This window comes from Anas platyrhynchos, chromosome 8 (genome assembly GCF_047663525.1).
Source record: "Anas platyrhynchos isolate ZD024472 breed Pekin duck chromosome 8, IASCAAS_PekinDuck_T2T, whole genome shotgun sequence".
Classification (NCBI taxonomy): Eukaryota; Metazoa; Chordata; class Aves; order Anseriformes; family Anatidae; genus Anas; species Anas platyrhynchos.
The window spans coordinates 30,376,560-30,397,088 of NC_092594.1; the positions used below are offsets into that span (position 1 = coordinate 30,376,560).

Below are 20,529 nucleotides of genomic sequence, written 5' to 3' on the forward strand. Positions count from 1 at the left end.
GGTTTCCTATCTGAACCCCTGTGGGATCAATGTGACCCACGTACTCCATGCAGCATCAGCTGTGTGATGTGTGGAGGGGACCTTCCCTTTGAACACCCAGCCCAGCATCGGGGTGCCAGGAGGAGCTGTGCTTCAGCACCAACCACTTCTGAAGCAGCTCAAACCCCTTCATCTGCTGCCAATCTCTGCATGTAGCGGGCCTCAGATCCTCTCTTTCCCCTATTCCAAAACCCTAGGGGCTGAGCTCGAGTCTCTCCTGGTGCTTTCTGCCAGAGGCTCCAGGTGGGACCTTTCTCCCCAGTTATGGCATAAAGAGCAGTTTTATATCTTGTCCTGCTTGGACTGGGCCAAGGGCTTCTGTATGAACTATTTCCTGTTTAATTTATTCAAAGGCTTCTCGATAGAGAGGGCTTGCAAACAGACTGTAGTTTGGAATGTGCATTCTCCAAAAACCTGTAGGAAAAACACCTGGGAAAGTTTGTGTTTCCTGTTTGTTATCTGCTGGAGACGTAGCTGTTATTTTGTTGATCACGTCCATTGGGATTTGATGACGTCCCTCTTGCCATTTTATTTATAAAAACTGGATCTCTTGTGCAGGTCCTTAGACTTTATTTTGTTTTACGGCAAAACCAGCATTCAGGAGGATTTGGATATTTTCTTCCCTTTCTCAAAAACTTCCTCAGCTCATGGATGGGAATCAGGGAGTCGCTTGGTGCGGTGCTGCTGCTGGCACACCGTTGTGGGAGCGATCGGCACCTGCTGCTCCTCAACCTCAGCAACCCCACATCAGAACATGGCAAGGAAGCTGAGTTTGACTACTTGCCAGTCACTTTATCTTATAAATACAGCAGCTGGAGAAAAGCCTATCTGAGCTTTCCAGGAGGAGCTGGGGGGGCGTAACCTTTGATCTCTGCAGTGGAGTAGCTTTTTCCCTGGCTCAGCTATGGTTTAAGATTAACTAATGTTACATCAATCCCTTGTTGGCAGTGGGCAGCAGGCATAACGGGTGAGTATGAGCAGGCCCTGCCTGATCAGATCTCAGACCCTGCAGGCTGAACAGCAGCCCGTCTGGGGTGTAGCAGAACTGTACATCATGGAAGGTACCCGAATGGCAGGGTTGGTGGAAAACACCCCCCCACTTCCCCCTTACAATGAAGGGAGCAGCTACGTGAAGGCAAATGGGCTGGGTTGGGGTGAGGGAGGCTTTGTGTGGACCTATGACTAGGCAAAGGGGAGCAAGGGGTGCTTCAGAGAGAAGTCTGCTGAGAGAGACCACTCTTCTCATGGGGAAACAGAGGCAGGTAATGTCCTGCAGAATGTCGCAACTCAAACCTCAGGTCCCTAGCAGGGGAGCCAGCCTGCCTGACTCACAGTGCTGTGTTCATTCCTCCACTCTGCACCGATGATAAACAACCAAGGCCAAGTGCAATGTTTCCGCAATATTTTTATGACCTGACTCCATCTAGGTCCAAGGTCACAACATCAAAGTGGTTGTGGCTGTGCTCAGATGGGACACAGGTAGTCCCACAGTATCGTGCCTCGTTTATTGCCAAGCACTTTCCTTACGCTTTAACTCAGAACCACAGATTCTCGTTGTACCTCTGTTAGGTTCTCAAAATTGGATGAAGAAAATACACCCAAATCCCAGGACTCTCCTCAGCACTACTGAGATACCACCCTGATGCCAAATGGGGGAATATCTTAGATCCTGGCTTTCCAATGGCATCTGCCTCTCTCAGTTTTGAATGCTGTTCTAGATATTGTCCCAGCTGCATCAGCTTAAAGGAGGCAAAGTTGATCCCGTCCCATCACACAGTCTCCAGATACATTTATATTTTTTTTACTGCATCACTGACCTGCTGCCTCAAGCTCCGTGTTGGTGACACAGAAGAGAGAGGTTTTCAGATAATCACCTAACTGATTTCCCTTGCTGTCCTTTCCACAGTTTCCTCCTTTTGCTGCTGTACCGGTATAGAGAGATAAAAATGCTTACCTGACTCCACATGGGGCTTTCAGATCTTGGGCAATGCAGGGAAAGCAATAGAAATTATAGTTAAATGTGTCTTAGAATGGAGGCAAAACAGAAAGGAAAGAATCCCCATCCCTTCAGCACTCATCTGACCCCTAGGGCAGATGGCACCATTATTACTTCTATTTCTGTGGACACAGATGGAGTTTGGCTGATTTGCACCAATGAAATACTTTGTCAAAAGAGGTTTATCTTTAAAATGCATGTGGGTTTGGTATTCCTGGGTGTGACAACTTCAGAAGAGGATTGATACCCATATGAATGAGAGTGGCTGTTCTGCTCCAGATCTGCACTCCCCTCAAATCCAGATTAACTTCCTATGTAGATAAATCCATTTTGGTGGTTAAGATGGGATACAAACCAACTTCCCCGTTTAATCAAGTTCACCAGTGGAGTTAAAATGAAAGCCAAGACCCTTTAACAAGAAGAGGCAGCTGATCTGGGATTTCACTGTGACATCCACATCTCCTTCACTTTGGACCACCACAGAAGTAGGCAATTGGACCAACCCAGTCTGTCCACGCCTGTCCCCAGCAAAGCTCAACTTGCAGAGGCAAAACCGCACTGTCTCACTTTTATCACACTCCACACAACACCTTCAGTTCTCAAGCAGGCTGGTTTCCATTAGAATCTTTCTATAATTAAATTGTCTTCCCTCAAAATTGATAATATTTATTATTATTATTATTATTATTATTATTATTATTATTATTATTATTATTATTATTATTATTATTATTATTATTATTATTATTATTATTATTATTATTATTATTATTATTAAAGTATTAAAGTCAGGTCAGCTTTGACTCCATTTGGATGAAAATGACAAAGAATGAACCTCAAGAATTATATCCCATATACGTGTTTTTTTGGATCCAAATGCTCTGATGTGCTCTGATATGCTTTTTCAAACAATTTACAAAATGAAGTGTGTTAACTATGTTGTTCGGAAACAACTTTAAAGGTACTTCAGAAGTCGCTGAAGTCACAGGAAAATGGGCTGGTCCCCTCTGCAGAAGTTGTTCCGACTGACTCAGGGCTGAATAAGTACTTTCTGGGCACTCTCCAGTTTCTGACTCATTTCACCCTGAAATATTTATTGAAATCATAAGACTTTCATAAAAACAGACAACTTAATTCCAGACAAGACAGCCTATCAGAAACTTCCCATTATTCAATCTGCACTTTTCCAACAACTGAGAAGATCATCTGAGAGGTGTCTCTGTCGTCCCTGTGTCATGTTACTCAGCCAGGACCCTGTTGGCGCTCCCTGAATAAGCTTCAATAGGATGGGGAGAGAAATGTCCCATACCAACCCTCACACCTCTGATAGGGCCTGCCTGCTTTCTCTCCAGACCATCCCTACAGGTTTCTCACTTCTATGGGTGAAACCACTGTTCTCCTTGGGCCTTTTCATAGGAAAGTGGGTTTTATGGATCCTACTTACTTCTCCAGCTACAGAGATGCCAGAGAAGTCTGGCTTTCCACTGGTCTGTCTCATCCTGGGTAAGCAGGTGGAAAAAAAGAAAAAAAAAAAAGAGAGGGAGAAAAAAAAAAAAAGAGCAGATTGAAATCATGCTTGGAAAGATGAAACAGCTGTTTCAGAGTGAAGGATGGCCCAGTCATAATTCTCACATTTTCCATTTGTGTTTCAAGGATGAACCTCCTTACATTAAAGTGCTTTCATGCCACCTATTTCCAAACATTTGCTTTTAGTTACTTCAACTACCTCCTCCCTTGAACCCTGTTTGTTAAGTAATCCTAGGATCCCAGGGGCCTCAATGTCTCTAATATCCCATGCCACTTTCTGTTATGTTACACCACAGATGGTTCTGCCTGCTTTGGGTATTATAAGAGACCAGTGACGTGTCTAAACAATGTATATTCGGCTCCTATCAGTTCTTTGGGAGAGTTTATTTGCTCATGATGTTGCAACTAGATAAAGTCTACCCTCCAAACTGAAGAGAAAATTTAGCAGGCTTAAGTCCTTATTAAAATCAGGAGGAGGAAAAATGATCAAAGCAAAGACTACAGCCAAGATACAGTGCTGGAGATAAGCAGAACTGGCAACTAGTGGGAACAAAGTCCTGGCCTAAGCAGCATTTCCACCTAATTCTCCGAGACAGACCAGCGTCTGGACTTTAGTTGGTGCCAGGAGGCTGGGCAAGCACAGTGCAAACAGGCAGTGCAGCTCTCTGAGGGCAGCACAGCCTGAGCTGCCTGCAGAAGGGTTTGAAGCACAGTGACTGTGCCCATGGGAGCAGGAGGGAGCTGACATCCTCTCTCCAGCCCAGGAAGAAGTCTCCTGCAGACATAAGGTTATGCCCTACGAAAGGCCTTTTCCTCCTTGAGTTTCAGTGCCTAAACTCTCCAGCCTTCTCTCAGCATCACCCTCTCTGCTTTTCCTTATGCCCCTTAAATTCCTGAGTAGCCCTCTGCATCTGGTCCAAACCCAGCTTTTCTCTCCCCCATGCCTCTTCCATCTTCTTCTGGACCTTGTCTTCACCTCATCTGCTTCAGCACCAGAAGGGCTCCAACTGAGCCTCAGACCATGTCTGAGAGCACCCTTGGGGCTGTCTCAGCTTCAGGCAGGGCTGCTGCATGGTGGTGACCCTGCCCTTTGGGTGATGGGTCCTGGGAACGGCTGCTAACACTGCTGGATCCTGGGGTCTGCTGTCTGGCTGGAAGCTGGAGAGGGGAGAGTGGGAGGAACAGTAAGGCCTTTTCAGAGCCACCCACGGAGAGTAGCTGGAAAGCAAAAAGCAAATATTGGCGGAAAGTCGTTTTAGGAACAGCACCCCTTTGCTTCATTCAGCCTTGCACTGACAGGGAGGGATACAGGAGCACAGGACAACGTCCCTTCCTTGCAAAACAAGGTCTGTGCTTGTCCAGATCGCTCAGTGCCCTTCCTAGCCAGGTTATCATTTCAGCAGTGAGCTCCCATCTTCCCACTTGTGAGCATGTGAGGCTGCTGGACGACCACAGCATCCCTGTGTAGCCCCAGGGAGGCTCTAGGGCTGATGGCAGATAAATAACAGGAGCTGTATTGCCCCTTGGCCTTGTGCCTCTCTTCCTGTTAGCAAATACCATCTCCAGCCCCTGTAACCTGGAGAGACATGCAGGCTTGGAGCAAGCATGGATCATCACTCAGGTTGATGTCTTGTTTCCAGTCACACTTGCTTATTCAAAGCTTTTTGCTTCCCTCCATTGTCTGCACCTTCCCTCCCAGCCTCTTCATCCACCTGGAGTGCAACGAACAAGAAACAGCACACAGTTTTCACAGTAAAGCTGGAAGTACCAAAAGTGCAAATGGCCTAAAAATAGCCACAAAAAATATTGAATTCATGTTTCCTTATGTGCTTACAAGCAATTAAAAACAAAACAAATAAATTAAAAAAAAAAAAAAACAAATAAACAACAACAAAAAACAACCTCATTTTCCTATTGCTTAACTGGAAGAAACAATGAGGAACAAGGGGCACAGAAAGATTAGTAACCACTTCAGATTGCATATGCTTTAACAAGGAAAATGAAGCTTTTCACTACACACTGACCAATTAAACCATAGAGCCCACTGCCGTTGGATGGTGTGGAGACCAACAGAAGTAACAACTTTAAAAAGGGAGCCAACAATTTCATGAAGGACAGCTTTCTTGGCAGCTATTAACACTGATGGGCTGACTACAAGTTTTTGCCAAAAAGTATCTAAGCCAAGATAGCTGTGATAGCTTTTAGCTGTGGCACAGCTAAAGAAAGAATCCTACACATAGTAGGTTACACTCTTCCACAAACATCTGCTACTCCCACTATTGGAAGCAAAATAATGACATAAACACCTTTTCAGCCTCATGTCATACAACAAATATAATTTCACTACAGTTATTGGACTCCTTTGGTCCAACGTGAACTCTCATTTCTTTCTTTTACTTTTGTCCCAATTTAACAAAGAAGGACAGTTTGGACAGAGATGAGATTTTGCTGACTGTTTTTAAAGAGCATTTATTGTCATTTTATTAAAATGGTGGTTCAGAGTCTGCAGCTCGCTATCTACTTTGCTTTGTGCATTAGGTAGAAGGTGACTGGAGAGGAGGACAGGGAATGAAAAGTTATCATGGAGGCAGATCCTGATAAATCACACATTTCTCCTGCCACGGGAAAGTGTCTCCACCTCCTTCATGAACCGCAGGCAGAGCTCCTCCTGCCACGGCAAAGCCACACATTGGACAGCCACAGGCAGCCCCACAGCTCCTTCCACAGCCTGTAAAAAAATGTGTGGTGTTGAGTCAGAGCACCCAAGGTGTTGCACAAGAAGAAAATGCTGTCTTTTGACAGTAAAGAAAGAAAGCCGAAGAAAGATATGCAAGGGGACAGTTGGCAGGCTGGTGCACACCAGCTTATCTGTACCACATTCAGGGTGGTAACCTGTTATATGCAACCACATCACTAAAGAAGTTTCCACTCTCATTATGAGATGGAGAGAAGATATGGGACAATGTGCCACTGTGCCAGTCATAGCCTTCTGCTAAGACTTAAGCTCTTTCCTTGCTCACCTCTTTCAGCCTCTTGTCCCAAGGGTCCCCGTAGTGCCCTCGGTAATGCTTCAGTTCTTCTTCATCAGCTTTTGTGACTGTGCTGACAGGCACCACTCCAGCAGGGAAGTTTAAGACATTGTATAAGTTGGTATAGGAGGTTGCAGCTGGAAAAGATCACACAGAGCATGCAAAATGGCAAAATTTAAGGGTGCTGGGACAGCAAGGACTTTCAGGTGATGATTTGGTTTAAAGGGATTTTGAACTGGAGTTGCTGGACCTAAAGAGACAATGAAAACGTGCTGTTTTAAAAGGGAACGTGCTGTTTTTAAAGGGACTTTTGGTGGGGAAGTTTGAGGGCTGCATGGCTGTTGAAATCAGAGCGAGCCCCATGACTTCACCTGTCAGTCATGGTGGAGATTAGGTCTGTGAAAAAGTCTGAATCTATGTCATCCATAGCCCAGAGAAAAATCCTGGCTATCTTTTCAAGATAATCCAGATGTCCAGGTCTGGGACTACACCATCATCTTGGGCATTTTGGATCTCAGAGGGCTGGAGGACCCTGACTGCAGGAAGCTATTAGATTGCCTCTTTCTGCAAGTCAGAGGCAACTTAATCTTTCTGCTATTTTTAAAGTCTTGGAGAACATAGATAACCACAGTCAGAAAAGCCTGCTCTGGTGCTAAGGTCAGCCAGAACTCTAACAACTATCCTCACAAGCACTTTGCAGGACAGATGATACAAGGGAAAGTCACCCAGTAATGGCTGGGACAGATGAGTCACTTAATGCTGTTCCATACTAATCCAAACATCTGCAGCTCAGATGGGGTGGGGGCATGGGGAGGCCCACCCAGAGGAGACGTCCCTTTGCTGTCTTCCCTGGAGGGAAGAGCAGGCACTGCACATGGCTTGGGGAATGTTAATGAGACCAAAATATCTTGCTCCTGCTGTGCCCATAAACACCACTGTGGATGCATCTAGAGACATCTCAGTGAAGATTACCAAACAGCTTCCCAGCATAGCCATGGTTAAAGGCTGGACCCAGTGCAGGACAGAGAATCACATCCAGTCTTTGCTTTCTCCATTTAGCAATGAATTCAGTACGGTAAACCTAGAGGGAAAGATAGAGCGGATGATGAACAATGTTTGTTGGACAGCAGTGGCAGATCAATGCCTACAGCATGGAAAAAGGACAAAAAAAACCCTGCTTGGATAAAAGTGAAAAATCAAATCAAATTTGAGCTGTGCTTTGAAAGAGCCAGTGGGTTTTGTTCTTCCAGCTCTAGGTTTTCTGGCAGAATACCATTTCCTGCTCAGACCTAGACATTGGCGCTAGGTGGGCATTTCAGAGTTGATTCCTTTGAGTATTAACCAAATCCTTCTTATGTACAGTTTTATCTTCAGATTTGATTGAATGGAAATCAACAGTAGTACAAAGAATCATGTTCATCTCACTAAAAAATCCATTTCCTAAAAGCTTTGTTATTTTGGTAGAAGAAACTTGGATAGAAGACATGAATTCCAAATATTTTCACAAAACCTGCTTTCATTCTGCACTGGGTTATAGGTAAGAAAAAGAAGCAGCAAGAGATGGTTAGGTAAGCCTGTAGTCTTCTCCTCTAGGATGTAGGAGTCACAGCTTTGGGTTTGTACTGTACATCCAAGAGAGAACTAAATTTGTATTTTGGTTTTCTACATCTTTGCTGAACATCAGGCAATGAATGAATCCATCCTCTAAAGAGCTGTTCCACTTTCTCTTAGTAAACAGATACAGACAGACCAGAGCGTGGCTACTTCTGCAGCCTACTCTGGTTATAGGACACATATGTCCCATGTTCCAGACCCTGTTCTGTGCAATCTTACCCCAACTTTTCTGTACAAGGGTCTCTCGTATCGTTCATGAAAGCCCTAACCACCAGGCTATTTTTTATCTGACCTCAAATTCCACCAGCAGTCTGAGATCCTTCCTGCTGAAAGTTTGACAAAAGAAAGGGTTTCCAGGAAATACAGTCAATACAGCTAATCTCATTTTTTTCTGAGAGGAAAGCTGGTAGCTAGCCAAAATTTTTGGATCAGCTCTTGCTTGCAGTAGAAACTATGAATAATGATTTTGCTAAAGCAAAACAATCTGAAATATCATTGCGGTTGACAAAGCTTTTTGATTTTTTTTTTTTTTTTTTTTTTTTTTTTTTGGGGGGGGGCAGGGAAGGGAAGCAGTAAAGGGATAGGAGTGCTGGAAGGATGATCTGTTTTCACCTTAAAAAAAAAAAAAAAAAGAAAAATCCAACACTGAACAATCAAACCTTTTCCTTCCAAACACTCCCATCAGCCCAGGCTGGTTTACAGAAGTTTTTCTTATGATCTATGGTCTGTCAGACCTGCTGCAAGTGAGCATGCACTTCCATCTCGTGACCGACATTGATGGAAGCTGCATGGTGTGCTCTGGGGCTGTGTTTGTTCTCAGGAAGGGTTGTGAGGAACAGGGAACAGGGATCCTGGCTTGTGGGGAGACACTAAAACAGCTCGGCTTCTTCAGCCTTGCAAAACGCCAGCTGAACGGGGATACAACTGCTCTCTATAAATAGATCAAGGACAAGGGAGGCAGTGGAAAATACCAGAGAGGAGAGGTGTTATTTAATCTCAAGGACGGGAATAAAATGAGAATAAACTGCAAGTGAATAAACAAGGGAAGTACAAAGCTTTACAATTATCAGAGCAGGGAGGAGAGGAGATGGCCAAATAAAATAAATACAGGTGCAAAATCCAACTAGCTTTGAAGAGGAATATGATTGGTTTGTGAGCAGTGCTGGACTCAGTTGTCCAGGACAACGCTTCCTGTCCTTTATTCCTGAACTAGAACGAGTTCATACAAAATACACCTGAGCCAAATTGTTCACAAGTGCGTTTTTTCACTCTGTCCTGGTTTTGGCTGGGCCAGAGTTAATTTTCTTCATAGCAGCTGGTATTGTGCCATGTTTTAGATTTAGAATGAAAATAATGTTGACAGCACACTGATGTTTCAGTCGTTGCAGAACAGTGCTTGCACAGTGCCAAGGCCTTCCCAGCTTCTCACACTGCCCTGCCAGCGAGGGGCTGGGGGTGCCCAAGGAGCTGGGAGGGGACACAGCTGGGACAGCTGGCCCAAGCTGGCCAGGGGGGTGTCCCATAGCGTGTGTGCCATATGGAACAACAAATACAGGGGGGAGTTGGCAGGGGGGCTGCTGTTGTTGCTCAACAACTGGGCACCAGTTGGCTGGTGGCAAGCAATAATGTTTTGCATCGCTTTTACTTTTATTTTTTTTCCTTATTAAAATAACTTTATTTCAATCCATGAGTTGTTTCACTTATAGCTTTTTCAGTTCTTTCCCACATCCTGCAGCAGGGAGTGAGTGAGCAGTTATGTGGTGCTTAGCGGCCTGACCTGTTAAACCATAACACACTCCCAGCATCTCTGCTTGATAGTTCAAGCATGGTTTTAACTAGTGATAATTGCACCTAATGTCTAAAATGAAGGATTTACACCAAGAGATGGAAAGCATTAAAAATGAAGCCTCATCTTTAGTGGTTGTTTTTATGCTCTTTCTGCTTAGAAAATGCAGGGCACTGGATAATTTTTCTTCCCCATATTCCAGGAAGCAGAGACGTCCACATGGCTATCTATTGTCTTGAGCTCTTACCGCTTTTTGTAAAGACTGAATTTCAAAGAACAGCCCAGTCATTTTATGTCCTCATGATTGATTTCTAACACCAAATCAATCACAGAGCTGTAAGCAACTGCTCAGAAATTTTAGGGATCTCACTATACTTAGTAAGGTAAAAGAAATCATCTTACCGCTACTGCTGCATGCTGATCCCAGAGGTTTTTGGCAGACCTGGAAAGGTGGCAGAATTAATCAGCAATGGGGCTGTAGCAACAGAAAGCATTTTTAAAAATACACTTTTAGCCCACTTTTATGGAAGACTGTTCTTGGAAGAAGCTATAGTATCACCTAGATGATTGCACAGATTCACAAGTATTTACCGGTACACCACAAGAGCTTACCACCATGCTTCCACTTGTTCTGGCACCTCGACAAAAATCATGGTGGTCTTTTACATTCAGCTGCTCTCAGCAGGTTTTTTTTTTTTTTTTTTTTTTTTTCTCTTGCCTCTCTCAGAGATGTCTGTATTTCACACCATACTGCATCCACATGCAGATACCTCTCCATCATGTTGGTACATGCTGCTCTGGGTACCAGAATTCCCCTGACACTGAGGAAAACAGCCTGTATCTGCCTGTGCTGAGACTTCCTAGCCCTGCCAAGATGAGCTCTTAAAATAATCTCTGGCTGCATAGCCCTGGATAACACCATGCTGAGCCCAGGTGGTGCTGAGGCAGCATGTAGTCCTGCAGGCTTAGCCTGTGCTGCACAGCCCCATGACAGGGATTTGTCCAGCAAGTTAACATCTAGATAGATGCCACGAACCCAGTGGACATATTTATGTACATCCCTTCCTTTAGAGCTATTCTAATGACACTTACCCCACTCCACAGAGAGCGTTGAGGTCCCGAGCAATTCGTGGGTACTTTCAGAGGGAAGAGGAAAAATCTGGGATTAGTCAACAACAATGCAGCTAAAATATGCTGCTGGCATGCCAGCATGACATAGGCTACCATGACACTATTTTGAGCACACTTCTTGTCCTAGCAGAAGTGGCTCTGAAGAACAGGTAGTTTCCAATGAGGTGGTTTTACTCCAACATTAATTTATACATTCAATCACAACAACCCATGGAAATAAGGCTCTAGACAACACTGCTAGCCCTGGAGAGCATCTCCTGGATGTGGAGATGCTGTTTATATCCTTGCTTAGGGACTAAGTTTACTTCAGTGTATTTTTCTTTGAAAACCATCAGACTTTTGACACGAAGCAGCAAAGCTCTGAGTGGAGCATCTCACCACCCTTCATGTGGAAACCTTGCACAATTCCTGTAACACAGACAAAATGTCTTCATACTTACTATGGGTTTCAAAATGATAGCCAAGATCCTTTTCACCAGAGCAGGAAGCCTGTAAGTATTGAACTGGGATTTGAGGTTGGGATCCACGATGTCTCCTTTGCTGGAAGGGCAGAGAGTGAAGGGGTGGTCAGGAACAGCCGCCTGTGCCAGAGGGTACCTGATTTGGGGATGGCCAATGCTACCCCTGAGCCAAGCGGTAGAAGTTTGTGGTAGATATCCTTGAAACGGAGCAGAGGGGTGGCCTCAGCACCCACTGTGGTGTGTGGAGGGAGAGCTGCCTGGTGCTCTGTGAGGAGAGGCCTGGGCTGCCCCATGCTGGTCATGGCCGGCTCCAGCCAGCTCCACCAGCCCCACCTCAGGGCATGGCTGGGCCCCTCAGCAACACTGGTGGTGCTTTTCTGAACGTGTACGTGAGAAAGGGCAAAAACACAGTACATGATGGTGATCAGTAGGCGATCTCCCTGTCTTTATCCTCACCCATGATCTTTCTCATCCGATTTTCTTCCTGCTTAGGAGGAGTGAGCTGCCCTCCAGGTCTAACCCACCTCCAGGGGAAGTCACAGAATCACAGAATTTCTAGGTTGGAAGAGACCTCAAGATCATCGAGTCCAACCTCTAACCTAACACTAACAGTCCCCACTAAACCATATCCCTAAGCTCTACATCGTGTCCTACAGTGTGTGGTGTTTCCCCTGCACCAAAAGCTAACTGCATAAAAACGCAGTGCCAGAGCACTGTGGACACATGGCATGTTATTACTGCACAGGGTTACTGACGCATACATGTATGACCTACCCTCCTGAACTAGCTGCTGCCCATGTTAATTTTACCCTTCCAAAAATAGTTCCTGTACTGCCCACTCTTTAGTACACACCCACAGGAATAAAAACACTCTGAATGCATCCACTGGCCATATAGTGCCAAGTCCCAGGGCCAGAACTGAAAGCAAGTGGGTTTTACTCACAAGCAGTCCACCAGGTGAGCAGCACCATCCGAGAAAATCCCTCTGGTGAACAGCTCATCTACCACGTAGTCAATCTTGGGCGGTGCAAAGGGAACAAGCTGCAGGAAAACCATCCCCGCTCAGGATGCAAGAAAGACAAATGATTCACAGAGCCCTCTTTAAACCTTCCTGACTCAACAATGAGATGAGTGGGAAGTGGTGGGAAGGTGTTACACAGCAAGAATGTGTGGCCAGCAGTTTTGCACCCCTGCCTGGGTCATGCTGGGTTGCAGCCTACCACTGTGATGCCTTCTCAAGTACAAGGGACATGGTAGGTCACCTCTGGGCAGCTCACACCACTGTCTTTTGCCTCAGGTTCCCCTGGGGCTCACACATTTGTGGAGCAACTTGCCAGAAACAGCTGGGCACCGTGACTATGGGCCACCCACCAGCTGCTCCCAGTGCCTAGGGCTGCAGAGCAGGATGGAGGTGGGGATCTTGCAGTAGGGGCTGTGCCACTCTGCATTTTGAGAGGGACCTGGGCTGGTGCCATCTGCCAGCTGTCCTCTCCTGTCTCCAAGGCATTAGCACTTATTTATGGTGTGACTTGGCATGGGCTCCTCTTCTCCACTCCTTAGAGAAGAATATCTAGAGGCTTCAAAACACCAAGTACTTATAATTTATACTAATTACTGGAGCAGTACCCATATAGAAATTGTCATCAGTGGAATAACAGTATAATTTAGGCTAGAAAGGTTCTCTTTGGGGGTCAACCGGTCCAAAACCCTTGCCAACCAAAAAATCTGTAAACAGTAGTTAGCAGCTGAGGGATTATGGAGGCTGCTGTGAACTTGATATTTATGGGAACACCAAAAATGATGGGAAAAAAAACATGCCCCACACTGCTTTAGAAAAGACAGACTTGGAGGTGAAGGTGAAGATTTCCTGTCTGCTAGGCCAGAAACATAAGAGAGATCACTTTGGTTTGGGAAACAGACAATTGCATTTTGACAGGGAGGGATGGCTTTATTTGATGGGCAGTGAAAAAGGAGATGGGAAATGACTTGTCCAAATTCTGTAAGAAGCAGGACAGCAGCTGCTGGTAGCCACAGGCATAAAAACTCACCGTATGCCCTGCTTCCTGGAGGAGCTTTCTGGTCTCCTGGATGGCCCGTTTCATGCTGGGTGAGGGCTGGAAGTAGCCATCTCCTTCATAATACCCAATCCGGAGTGGCTTTGAACTGGTGTAAACCTGTGAGGAGAGGAGCCATTTCTTGACATGTGAGATGTACCAGATCAGACCATTCTAGGGCTCAGGAAGGCAGCATCTGAGGTGTCCTGAGTTGGAGGAATGACAGGAGTAATAGGGCTGGTGGAAAGCACTGTTGACCAGAAGACAGAGCTTCAGCAATGGTCTTGGTGTGGTCAGAAAGACACTACGTCCTGCCATGTGAACTTGTCCCAACTTTGAGATAGGAGATGTGATAACATCTGAACAATTCACTTGGCTACAGCGTGTTCCTTGAGGGTAATTGACTGGTCTGTATTGTCCATATATCAGGGACAATTGAAGGACACTAGGATCCTAGGACCTGAGCCAGAAAGCAGCAATCAGATGGTAGAAATAGAGAGCTAACAGAAAAGGGCAATGATTTCTTAAGTCAGTGACTGTTAAACCAGGCCCTCATTAGAAGAGTGAGAGGTGTTTCTCTGATCAGAACAAAAACAGCTCCTTTATAAACTGGGCCAGGATGGAGCCAGCAAACTTGTCCTGGGTATTGCTGGGTAAGGGGTCAGTATCAAGCAGGTCTCATCAGGGCAAGCCAGCTGTGTGGCTTCTTGTGGTTACTCATGTGGGGCCCCTCTGTTCCAAAGCAGACTTGCCTCTCTTGGTCTTTCACTATCTTGAGACATTAAACCAGTTGTGAATCTCCCAAAATCTCACTTTCATGATGGGCAAATGGAAGCATCACAGTGCCTCTGAGCTTTACCTCGTCATCAAAGGGGATGGGGGGCAAGGTGGGATCCAGCCGGAACATCTCATCACAGAGCAGTGCCTTCATGCAGAGGGCCAGGCTGTCCACATCTCTCGCCATCGGCCCCAGCGTCCCTGTCACTGCAAGCACAAAGATCCCATCACTGCAGGCAGATGGGCCTGGAGCTCTCTTCTAGTAACTGGTAGTGACCCAGCAGAGAGCAGTTTAATTCAGGTCAGGGAAGAGGAACGGGGAATGAAGGCAATGTCTGTGCAAGAAGTGAGCAAGAAAGCCCAGCAGCAACAGTCCCTAAGTCTCAGAGCAGAGGCCTAGTGCCACCTACTGAGGATGACCTTTTGGGCCAGGCTTCTGCAGGCACAAGTCCCACTCAAGAGGAGCACGAACTGCAGCCATACTGCTAACAGCAATACCGCCTGGCAGCAACTGAGGCCAGCAGAGTCTTCAAACCATCCAGTGAAATATTGCAGGCCTTTGAGATGCACGTCTCCCATTTCTCACTGTTACGCACTGCACTGCCTGAACTGAACGTCTGTTGCTTCAGTTCTGCTGTGATGAGGTTAACCCCGATCACAATCCAGAACAGAATAAATGGTGCAAAAACGTAATAGCATGAGGCAGGCTCTGGTCTAATAGATTACCTGTCTAAATTGATTGCGAAACATATAACTGAGCAAGCACACTGAGCTGGCATCACAGCAACGGAAGGAGATGCAAGGGAAGGTTTGACAGTAGTAATGTATCATCTGGATGGACTTACCTGAGTACATTCCTGTGATAGGAGAAACCACACCCAGTTTGCTAGGAACGTAATGGGAGAAACAGATTAGGAACAGCTCTTGCTGTGAGGCAAGTCACCATCCTGGGCTGCAGACTTCCTAATTCTCCCCAGGCAACATACAAGAGAACGAAAGGTCCCACAAAGACTTGACACTTTCTAGACAATGAAGACTTTGAGGGGCTGTGAGCTGCTAGGGGTTAGAGATAGTTGCTATTATCTTCTTTCCCTGGTGCATGAAATTCCTCACATGGGAGTAAACCAGCTCTGATACAGACAGAACTCTTACAAACAATGCTAGGGCTGGAAAATATCTAAAAAGTAGATGTTCCTGCAGCATTTCCCTTCAGTTTCCCGACTGTGACTCATAAATTAAGTCTTTATTGCGTTAACAGTTGGAGGTCATCATGTGTCATGGAGATCATCAACAGAGTCCTTAGTCCTAGCTGATGAAAAGGAGCAGGCAGATTAATGTGGTAACTTAAACCTGAGGGAAAACACGGACATCTGTTGTGTAGGGTTATGCATGGTGGGGGACACTTCAGCCTTCACAGTGGAGAAAGGGACAGAAGTTAGGCTGTACCTGATCCTGTTGCCTGTGGGTTTAAGCCCACACAGCCCGCAGAAGCTGGACGGCAGGCGGATGCTGCCAGCCACATCTGAGCCGATGCCCAGGATGGAGCCTCCCCCTGCGATCAGAGCTCCCTCCCCTCCTGAGGAGCCTCCGGGGGTTTTCTGGTGGTTGAGGGGGTTCAGGGTCTGGCCGAAAATCAGATTGCTGCAGTCATAGCTGGGGAGAGGGAAAACCAGCAGGTGAGTGAGGTACTTCTGTCTCTGCAAACCGTAAATGCAAGGCACAGAGCATCTGCACAGGGATGAGTGTGGAATTAATCCGGGAGGGTAGGATCAGTGTGAAGTAGATTTGTTGGGACAGTTAGTTTATGAAGAAAGGCATCAAATATAAGAGAAATAATGTCCCTGTCGTATTTTGCAGGAAGACCGAGGATAGAATGACTCAGATTAAAGTAAGGAGGCAATTAATTCACAGTACATGATTAGTTTGGACAAGAGTGGGAGCGTATGCATGTGGGCCCCACCCACCCTTAGATCACAAGAGCTGCATGACACAGTGTTTTCGGAAAGGCAAACACAAGATTACTTTATCATTGTCTGAGGGATGTTGGTTTTCACGAAGGGGATTGCCCCCTGGCTCTTTAGAACCCGGACGATGACACTGTCTTCTTCCTTCACTTGGCCCAGAAGCTTCACCAGCCCACCAGAGGAGACGTGGCCCTTGGGGACGGGAAGCACAGTTCTTTAGCTACCAGTACAGATGCTGTTTGGAGCTGTAACAACTACAGACATAAGCCCTGACACCTCCTGTGACAAAGCTCCCGCCTAACTTTTCTCACAGCCAGAATGGAACTTTCCTACCTGAGGGAAACCAGATCACAGCAAGTTAGGAATTTTCCAAGAAAACTGATTTTTTGTCAGAAGACAGGTTTGCTGACCCCACAAATAAATAGTCCAGAACATCCTTGCCTGAGGGAACTTTTGGCTAGTAGCAATGAGATTAAAAGGATCAGGCTGGATTCCTTGTATGAGGGCAGAGGACTGGACATCCTGCTCTGTTCCCAGCTCCAGACCAAGGATAAAGGTATTAGGGATGTACCTTGCAGTTAATGTGGTCCTTGATGCTGACGGGAATGCCATAGAGCAGCCCCTTCTCCTTCTGCTTCTTCACTTTCTGGAGCTGATCCTCACAGCCATGAATGAAGTCTATCACACAGTTCACCTCCTGAGTCACCTCCAAAGCCTCTCCAGAGAAGCAAGTGAGTAGGTGGAAGGAAGGAAACAGCATTTAAATTGAGTTTTCAAGATGAGTATTCAATGTCCTCAAACCTCCAGCATTCAGACCTTACACATAAACTTTAGATATTTCTTTCTGGGATCATTTTCTGCCCTGGATCCCTGTTCTACTCATTCACCCACAAGCCACTCTTCATCCATCTCAGCATTGACAAATTGTGATCTCCGGCCTTGCTGCTTCTCCCAGAAAATGGGCTGTTCTTCAGGTTGAAAGCCTCTTCTGCTGCCTCAGCAGAAGAGCCCTGAACGCTGTACATTTCACTCACTTTGCCCATGTAGGAGTAGAGGACGCTCTCCGGGGACAGGGACCCCTCCTTCAGCTTCTCCGCCAGCTCCACCATGGGCAGCGAGAGGATGTGTGCAGTCTGGGTGCCTGGGTTCTGCAAAGGGTAAGAAATTCGGCACAGAGGGATGGACAGGACCGAAAAGGCTGGTGTTGAGGTTGTGAATCCCCGGTTCTAACATCTGCCCAGCAGTGACCTTGAACAGAGATTTTTTAAAAGACACTCCCCATAGAAATGCAGACCTGCTGCATAGCACTCTGTCTACTGGGGCGGGGAATTTGCTGATGGGGAATTTGTTTAATAAAAATAGATCCAAAACAGGCAGAAAGCTGCCTCTTGACCAGAGAATTGCATGAATCTGTAAGAGGTTTGAGAGGTCTGACCTGTCTTTGTTTACTCTCCTGCAGGGCCCCACCCTAACTAATAGACAATGGTTTGGATGGCAGCTAAGCCAGCTAAAGTTTTACAAAATTTATCATTAACTTGGGGAAAAAAAAAAAGTGTGTGGCCTCTTTGCAACCTCCCCCTGCCCCTTCCCAAGAAAAGAATAGCAGCTAGTGTTTATTTGGGGTTTAAGGCAAATCCTGAACCCAAAGACTGAACCTCCTAAAATCTAGGTGGGCAGAGTGAAGTGGCTTTTGGTCACTGATGTGCAGAAGCTGGAGGGACCTGTACTTGGAGGGTGATGGGGTGGACAGGTTCCTATCGAGTGGCAGAGTGAGGAGGATAGGAGCAGAAAGGCTTGGCAGGAGCAACGGGAGAGGAGAAAAGGGCATGGGGAGGTCTGGGAACACTTTCTTAGCTGGTGACATGATTCAGAGTGTCCCCAGCTTGGATCCTGCATTCGCCCTTAGGATTCCCACAACAGGCCAGTATTAAGAAATACCTCCTTTATGCTGCCTTTACTGGTTGGGGTTTTTTGGTGACAATACAGGGTGGTGACTATCAGAAAAGGTTGGTGATGATCCAAAACATGCACATCCCTGCTCTTGCCCTCACCATTATTCAAAGAGGAATTGATTAGGACTCCCCATTTTCTTCAGTTACCCAAGATACATTCCTTTCCCTCCACACACACTCTCCCCCAAATTACCTCTCGTTTAAACCTGCGAGCTGCCTTCTCCATTTGTTCCAGGGCCAGATCCCGTGCTCTCCGTGCCTCTTCCATCTTCTGCTGGATCCTCCTGTGCCCCAGCCGTTTCAGCAGCACAATGGCTGCAGCTGAACCACAGAGCAAGGCTGAGAGGATGCGAGGGTCTGCCCATGATGGGTCTAGGACCTGCCACAGTCGCTCCTGGGTCATAATTTCTCCCCCAGTCCTTCCTGTTCTGGGTCAGCTACAGGCGCCTGGCTCTCCCCCCTTCTCCTAAGGAGAGCTGATGTATGCAGACCTCTCCGTTGCCTCCTGCGCAAGATCAGCTCTGAAACAGCATTGCATTAACAAAGTCCAGCAATGGACTTTTTAGACCATGGACTTTGAAAGGGTCTGCCTGCCCACTGTGGGTCGGGCTGCAAGCAGTGTGCTCGGATCACTCTGGGTTTGGAGGGACATCCCCCAAGGCTGTGGCTCCCCAGGCCACTGGCTGCTGCTGTTCTGGCTACACGGAGCAGACAGAGCTGATTAATGGGGCTGAACGTCTGCAAAAGCCAGGTCTGGGCTTTCCCCACATCTAATAATTCATTAGCAGTTAAGCACATTAGCTAGAAGCGCCCAGCTGTCATCACTCTTCCCCTGGCAGCAGCATGTGCAGCCCTCTGAGCCTGGGACAACAGAGCCCTGGGGACCTGGTGCAGGGAGTGAAATCACATCGATCAGAGGGCAGGGAGTGAAATCACATCTTTCAGAGTGCAGGGAGCTCGGGAGAATGAAGGGGCTAGAGTGAAGGTTAGGCACAAGCAGGACATGGTGCCTCTGGAAAGGCAGTCTGGATGGAGCTATCTGAAGATGTCTTCAAGGAGTATGACTGCTCTGTGTCATTTCCAAGTCAAGCCTCTTCAAAAAACCTTTTGGCAACCCATATCATAGAAATTCCCCCTGATGGGCCCAGCATCCCATGTACTCCCCAGTTTCTAAGCCATCCTCCAGGCAGCACGAGGCAAAGGAGCTGGACCATGCAGTCCAGGAGCTGCCCCTTGCCACAGGTACTCTGCAGCCATAGGATCATTCCCAAAGAGTGCATGAGGAAAGAGGGGGTCGGAATATCAAATGTCTCCCAAACCGCAAGGGGCTGTAAGCCCATGGAAAAGAATTGGGGATGACTCTGAAAGTTCATTGCCAAGATGCAAGGCAGCATTGCCATGTGTGTAGGATCGTGCCTCTGCTGCAGGCAGCAGGGCAGCAGAGCTCGTAAGGAGGCTGTGTCCTGGGTAATTAGTGCTCTCTGATGAAGGGGTCTTGTTTGAGGGCTGAAAGCCAGTGCTCGTACTGCTGTCATGTTATCGCCGTCCATGATGGAGAACAAACAGAGACAAACAACCTCAATGTGGGTGTCACCAACCTGTCCCCAATAACTGGGGAGGAGATTCTCATTCCCACATCCCAGCCTTAAGCTTTAGTGCCGCCAACCACCCCAACCTCCCTCTGACCACTCTGGTGGCCACGACCTCCCTTTTTGGCCACCTCAAGTCCTAAAACACCCCTAAAACCACACAGCAGCCTCAGCCCCGTACTGCGCACTGTTCCTTGGCACTGATCCTTGGCAGTGGGCACAGCTCGCTGGAGGTCTTTGCTCGGGGCTTCCAGAGGAGTGTTTACTGGTTCAGGTCCACTGCCATCTCCATCGCTTGGACTCCTGTACCCTGCCCACCTCTGTGCCAAGGAGAGACTGATTAAACTAATGAGGCAATGCAGCTTCTGTCTGTTTGGGGCTGTGGGCTGCAGGCAGCAAGCTCAGGCCAGCACCTGGTGTTGCCTCTCCTGGGACAATCTCCGCCAGGCTTGGATTTTAAAATGCAAACAGAAAATCCCCGTCCAGCTTTTTCTGTGTGGGCAGTGATTGCCTACAACTGGTGAAAAACTCAGTCCAGTATCCTCTGGAGCTACCAGTTACATAGCACTCAGTCCTGGGATGCCTGGAGTTCCCCCCCCGCCCACCCCTT

The 20,529-nt window shown here is 46.9% G+C and overlaps 1 protein-coding gene across 1 annotated transcript; it reads right to left on the reverse strand.

Annotated features, from left to right (window-relative positions):
- Nucleotides 1-6,015: 6,015 nt before the first annotated feature.
- On the reverse strand, nt 6,016-18,944 carry LOC101793730 (vitamin D3 hydroxylase-associated protein). The gene is made up of 15 exons (XM_005027365.6): nt 18,524-18,944; nt 17,413-17,526; nt 16,950-17,093; nt 16,437-16,570; nt 15,861-16,067; nt 15,260-15,300; nt 14,497-14,621; nt 13,632-13,757; nt 12,527-12,624; nt 11,563-11,662; nt 11,084-11,127; nt 10,394-10,433; nt 7,564-7,672; nt 6,583-6,728; nt 6,016-6,290 (listed from the first exon to the last, which is right to left on the reverse strand). The coding sequence occupies exons 1-15, from the start codon at nt 18,731-18,733 to the stop codon at nt 6,165-6,167; spliced, it is 1,764 nt and encodes a 587-aa protein (XP_005027422.1). The 5' UTR covers nt 18,734-18,944; the 3' UTR covers nt 6,016-6,164.
- Between the last annotated feature and the right edge of the window lie 1,585 nt (nt 18,945-20,529).